Below are 6323 nucleotides of genomic sequence, written 5' to 3' on the forward strand. Positions count from 1 at the left end.
AGGGGAGCCTGTCACTGTCACAGCCCGTGACAGGGGGACGACAAGCTCTTCCAGCAGTCACCCAAATGCTGCACTTTGTCACGTTCTGCAGTCAATGGACTGCACCCGAGCTGCAAAACCTCTGCGGTAACTAGCTCCGAGTTGGCTGATCTGGGCCTTACCTGGACAAACAGGACACATGTGGTCTTTGCTTGGAGAGGAACGGCAATTTTCCTTCTCTTTCTTGGCTTGCAGAGGTTTGCTTTTCCCATGGCCACGCTGTGCAGTGCAGAGGTCTGGCATGATCCCTATATTTTCCCCACGTTTCCCTGGCTGTTTATGAGCGGATCCTGCCAGTCCCATGGAATGATTCCGGGGCAAAGCTGAGAACAGATGGAGGCAGTAAAAACCAGGGAGGATAAAAGGCAAAGGAGAGCAACTAGCACCCACATGAAACAAGGGCAAAATTGTTCAATTCCATGCATTAGTCACAGGGAAAACAATTTCCTAATTTCTTCCAGCTTGGGAAAATTACCCACTTGGGGCTGTGACAGCGCTGCAAGCACCGGAGGAGGCAGCGGTGCCGGGTGTCCCACGGGAGCTGGAGCAGCTCCGGGATGCCCGTCCGACTGGGGTCACTTTGTGGGCAGCAGAGATGCTCACGTGGCTGAGCCGGCGCCAGGGGGTTATCCCGGGGACACGCTTCACCCTCCGTGCTAAACAAGGACATCTCTGGAGGGTGGCGGCGTGACCCAGATTGGCCGTGGGAGCCCTGGGACAGCAAACGGGTGCGAGCGGCGACACTCATTAACTCCCCACTTGGCAGCCCCGGCGGAGCGGCCAGGGCTGGCTGAGCATGGGAATGTCCCCCTGGCCCCGGGGTGGCACGCTGGCTTGTCCCGCTGCTTCAGGGACGGAGTGAGGGGCAGAGCATCCGCTCGGGTTGGGAAGCAGAGCGGGATGAAGTGACTTCTTTTGCACCCATCCTTGGGGCACTGGCCGTGCTCGGGGGCTGTGCTGGGCTCACAGCTGCCTGGCGTTGGGTGCATCAAGACCTGAAAAGCACCTGGAGATCCTCACTCCTCTGTAAGGCCGTGGGATGGAGGTTGTGACTTGGTGTGTGCAGGATGGCACAGACCTGCAGTGCCAGGACTGAGCCAAGAGCATGCAGGAGCATCCTTCCCAATGCCAGTATGTGTTCCCTGTGGATGCATTGGCTCATTATAAGCCAAAGTTGCTCCTTCGCAGCAGCTCATCCCTTGGTAGGGCTCGGGGGCCGTGAACTTCGTGCCCGGCTGGTGAGTCGGGGACGGCGGAGGCTGCGCCGGGGCTGAGCTCACCGCTCGCCCGGGGAAATGAGCTCATGGGCGCCGGTATTTGCTCGCAGGAACGCGCCGGGGCCCCGACTAGACTTTCTGTTCCGAGGCCAGCATGAGACAAGAATTTCCTTGGATGAGCTGCTCCTGAGGCAATCTGTGCCTGGAAGAGGGAAGAGAAAAAGCTTTTAGAAAAGACAAACTCCTCGCACAGTTAATCCATCACTTTGCGTCTCTTTGGAGGCAGACGACGGGAACAGACCACCCAAAACTGCAGCGGGGAAGGGAAAAGCATCATCTCTACCTGCTCCTCTCCCTCTGCCCTGTCCCCTTGGGGCCAGTTTAGAGCTCCCCAAACCAGTAGCTCTGCTGGGAGGTGAAAACAGCCGCTTTTCCCCCAAAAAGAAGGTAAGTGCAGGGCTTGAGCAGAAGCAGCAGCAGCTCCTGGTGCAGGTGCCCTCCGGCCATCACTGGTCCCCAGCTCCAATGTGACACTGCTGGCTCTATCATTTAAGGTCATCATGGGACAAAACTGCTACCGGATCGTCACCGTAGCCACTTTGTGGTTCCCGTAGCCTCGTGACCCGTGTCCTGATTGCTAAACCAGGCTGGGAATAGCTGGAGCTCCAGCTGGAGCAGCCCTCATCCCTGCTGACCTTTGAGAAGACGAAAGCAGAGAGAGAAGGAGGGGAAGAAAAAAAGGCAGCCGGGGGGTCACTGTGCACATGCCGGAGAAAAACATTCCCTGCAAGAGGGGACCGCACCCTGCGGACGAGCCGTCGTGGAGCAGCGGCCGCGTGACGTGGGGCTGGAAAACTCCCCCGGGAGCGGGAGCGGAGGCGGCCGGGGCCGGAGCCAGCCCTGCGCTTCCCGAGGAGAATCCCGGCCCGTCTGGTGGCGTGCCGGCGGGAAGGGGAGGCCCTTTCCGGACGCGGAGGCATCCAGCTGGGCGGGCAGGCACCCAGGGAATGCATTCCTGACTCGCTGTTTAATGGGGTTAGCGCAGGTGCAAAGAGCTTCCTGGAAGATAAAAAATAAAGGAAGGGTTGGAAATGAAAAATAAGGCTCGTTTTCCGGGCTGTTCCGAGGCCTTCTGAGTGCTCGCTGCCTCCCAGGTTTTGCACATCTGGTGGAGGTTTTGCTCACGCCGCATCATGTGGAAATAAATAGGGAAAGAACCAAACAGGAGTGGAGGAAGTGCAGGGAAAAGAAGGAGCTTTCCCGAATGGGAAAACAGCCTCAAGTTTCTCTCTGTGTTTAATTCCCTACTAGTGAATTCCCAGGCCGACGTGTCCCTGTGTCCGTCTGGGTGCTCCGAGGACCCGGGCACGTCGCTCCTTGCACGCGCTCGCTGCGCGTCCCGCAGTTGTCTGAGCGACGGCGCCTCGGTCCCTGTCCCCAGCCATAATTAACTCATTTCCCCGTATTTATAGAAAAGCAACGTGCCCTTGGCAGGTATCCCTGACGGGGCCACGCTCGGCCCTAACCCCGGAGGTAACATCTTGGATGGCGGCCGCTCCTTGGATTTGTCATTGTCCCTGCTGCCCGCTCATTAAATCTTAAAGCGGGCGGTTCGTTAGGCAGGCTTAGAGGCGGAGGCCGGGCTTTGCTTGCACCGCACCATGCATCGGTGCAGGAGGTGCTGGGTTAGCCCTGCCCGTGTGCGCCAGCCTGTGAGCTTGAGGCTCTCTCCTTGCCTTTCCCTGGCCTCTTCCCTGCAGAAGAGCAGCAGGAGCTTCCCAGGCAGCGGGAGGAAAAGGAGCCTTCTCCTTCCATGCGTATTCCAGGTATGGTGGCATTGCATGGGGTCGGAGGTGTCCCTCGTTCCTCCGGGCAAGGCAGCAATCGCTTTGCTCCTTTTGGCTGTGTTTTCTGGGAGAGGCATCCCCATCCCAGCCAGGCTATGGGGCGCAGGGACGGATTTAATTGCAGCTGCTCTTTTATTTCTGCAAAGCAGGGGGAATTCTACATGATATTTTGAGGGTTAAGGTGCTCAAAGCACCTTTGAAGATCTGACGGTGGTTGGGGAGGTCAAGGGCTCAGAGAGCTCACACTGCAAAGAGCTCAAAATAACGTTCCCGCTGCAAGCGATTGCTATTGCTATGGGAAGGTGCTGAGTGCCAGCCGGAGGCACAGGGAAAAGGTGGCCCAGATCAACGCCACGAGTATTATATAATATTATACACATAATCGATCATATTCCAGCCATAAAAATAAAACTCCAACAAGGCTTTACCTTTTTTTTTGCTGTTTTTGCCCAGGGAATGCCTGAAGAGCAGCCGCCCGCGTGTCCCCTACGTCCTGCCCTGGGCAATGCAACCGCTTCCACCTCAGCAGTGTCCTGCTGGCGTCACCCCAGGTAGGCCTTGGTCAAGCCAACCCAACCATGGACTTCACCGGCACCGGAGCAACGCAGGCTCCACACCATGTTGCACCCCTGGGCATTATGTAAAAGTGGGGGGATCTCCCTAGGAGCCATTGGTTCTAAATTCTTTGTGCATGGGGTTTTCTGCTCCCGGAGATGTGTCTTTGTGCTGCTGCTACTACTAAAATCTGGGTTGGATTGAGACATACTAGACCTATTACTGGCCAAAATAAAATACAGGCCAAAGGTAAAGAGTGAGGGCCATATTTGGTGCTTAGGCAGAGCCCCAAAACACTGAGTCCTGAAGGAGATCTGCAGGGGACCTCATCTTCTAACTACTCAAGCATAGACCCTAACTCCCTTCTGCCTCTCAAGAAACATTTTTCTTGAGACAGCAAATAGGACCTTGCAGATGGTCGGTCCCATCTATCCTGGCCAAAGCTGGGAATTGGCTTGGGAGGCACCGGAGTGTGTCTCCCAGACCAACGGAGAAGGAAAGTGTGCAGGAACATTTTGGGGACATGGTGCCCCATTCTGCAGCATCTCTGAGTTGTTGTTTGGTTCTTGATTCCAGCTTTTCCTTTTCCACTTGCAAACCATCCCAGGAGTGAACTTCACCCAGTGTGTCACCCACGGCAGTTTCCAAGAGCACTGGGAAGAAATGGTCTACAACATGTTCACCTTCACCACCCTATACATAATCCTATTAAGCGTCATGATCGTTTGCTACATCCAAATCATGTGGGAGATCAGCAAACAGCTAAAGATCAGCAAAGGTAAGTGGGCCATGGCCAGTGACTTTCCAGCATGACTTCATCCATCAATCCTGTTCAGTCCTGGAGGGTTGTTGGGTCCATCCAGAACCCCTTTGATTTCAAAGGGATATTTGATTGCAGAGCTAGCCAGATCCTCTCACTTCTCCAAGACCAGACATTATTAAGGAGATGCAAATTCACTTCTGATGGAAAATAGCAAAGATTTTCCTGAGGGGAAGTGCTGTAGAGAAAGTCTCCTGCAAGAAACTGCACAGCATGGCACGAGGTGGCAGAGGCCACGGCTTGGCTCACCTGTGCCAGGACCTCCAGATCTCCCTTGCACCATCCAAGGCCTGCAGGGAAGGTGCAGAGAAACAGCTTGAAGGCCCAAGGTGAGAAAAGTCTAGTGTGTTATTGACTTCATGCCCTTGGCTTTGTAGAGCCAGGCCTCAACCTGGCTTTATAAGCAACTGCTCTCTTGAAAGGTAGACCCTTTGAAACCAGGTATTCATCATGGTCCATGAATTGCACGAATTCACTGTAAAGGAGATAAACTTTGGCATAGAGCAGCCCACCAGCACCCTGCAGTAACCCAGCTGGGGGGCTAGACAGTCTTCTTGACCTCCACCCTCACTGCTTTCTCACCCTCACACAGGCACCAAACTGGACCATAAGATAATCTTCCCCTCTTTGTCAGAAAGAGTGACTTTGGCCACCGCAGATCTTTTTGTTGTGCTGATTCTCTCCCATCTGTAGTTACCCCTTTGCCTCCCCGCTGGCAGGTCTGATAAGAAGTAAAAGCAACCACATCTCCAAGGCCCGCATGAAGACCCTCAAGATGACCATAGTGATCGTCGCTACCTTCATCATCTGCTGGACCCACTACTACCTCTTGGGCTTGTGGTACTGGTTCCAGCCAGACATGATCCAAAGGATGCCGGACTACATCAGCCACAGCTTCTTCCTCTTCGGCTTGCTCCACACGTGCACCGACCCCGTCATTTATGGGCTGTACACCCCGTCGTTCCAAGAGGACATGCAGCTGTGTCTCAGGAGCATCAAAATGGTGTTTACCCAGCGGCAGAGACACAGACCTGTCTCAAGCTCGGAGAAGAACGTCAAGGATGACGGTGTAAATGGTGGGGTGGCATCGGGAGGCTCCAATGGGACCACTGTGCACACGGTGTGCTGAAGCACACACCTGGAAGGAGTCCTGAGATCCACCTTCAGGGGCTCCTTCATCCCACAGACACCTTTTGGAGACTGTCCCGTGGAGTTTTTTCCACCTTACTTTGGTCCGTATGAGCAAAACTAACAGGGGATGTTTCTGCGACCTGCTCTCAGGGTGAAAAACACCAATTTTGGAGGCATTTATGGTTAGTGCTCCGTATATGGAGAGCTCTGTGACAACTAGGAAAACTGCCTGTTTGTCCCCTACATTTGCTACTAGCTATCTCCTGACACCAACTCGGGCATCGAGCACCTGCCATGCTGCTGAAACCAACCCATCCAAAACCGCTGCTCCCCGGGCTCCTGAGTCTCTGGCTCTCCCATCGCCTTGCGTGAAGCTCCATGGAGGATTCAGATCTTGGGAGTGACTCATGCAGAGGAGCTCGTTTTGTACTTCCTGCAACCTGTGCAGTAGAAACAAGTCGTCCTTGGGTTGTTTGTGTGCAAGTGCTGCTCGGGTTCCTGTTCTTGGACTCTCGGAGCGGCATTTGTGTTAGCGAGAGCTATTCCAGGCACCCAGTTGTTCGGTGGTGTCTGGTTTTCCACCCCAGCAGAGGACAGGGGCGTGTTGAGACATGTTCTTCAACTGCATCCTTTGCTCCACGTGTGTGAAGCTTTCTTCATCCCACCCTTCTCCTCTTCCTCATCCCACCCTTCTCTCCGCGGCCTCAGAATCAG

The 6323-nt window shown here is 54.7% G+C and overlaps 1 protein-coding gene across 1 annotated transcript; it reads left to right on the top strand.

The window, feature by feature from the left end:
* Positions 1 to 2020: 2020 nt before the first annotated feature.
* LOC112948383 (gonadotropin-releasing hormone II receptor-like) lies at positions 2021 to 5607 on the top strand. Its single transcript, XM_026040631.1, has 5 exons — positions 2021 to 2097; positions 2241 to 2252; positions 3633 to 3654; positions 4235 to 4436; positions 5198 to 5607. Exons 1-5 carry the CDS (start codon positions 2021 to 2023, stop codon positions 5605 to 5607), a joined length of 723 nt encoding a protein of 240 aa, XP_025896416.1.
* The last annotated feature ends 716 nt before the right edge of the window (positions 5608 to 6323 follow it).

Source organism: Nothoprocta perdicaria, unplaced genomic scaffold (assembly GCF_003342845.1).
Source record: "Nothoprocta perdicaria isolate Ctin4 unplaced genomic scaffold, notPer1 scaffold_26, whole genome shotgun sequence".
NCBI lineage: Eukaryota > Metazoa > Chordata > Aves > Tinamiformes > Tinamidae > Nothoprocta > Nothoprocta perdicaria.

Excerpts from the sequence above, each read along its gene's own strand:
- LOC112948383 (XM_026040631.1), top strand. The coding sequence starts at position 2,021 with ATGCCGGAGAAAAACATTCCCTGCAAGAGGGGACCGCACCCTGCGGAC. Across the intron at positions 3,655-4,234 it reads TCCTGCTGGCGTCACCCCAG|CTTTTCCTTTTCCACTTGCA; the intron begins GTAGGCCTTGGT and ends TCTTGATTCCAG. Across the intron at positions 4,437-5,197 it reads ACAGCTAAAGATCAGCAAAG|GTCTGATAAGAAGTAAAAGC; the intron begins GTAAGTGGGCCA and ends CCCCGCTGGCAG.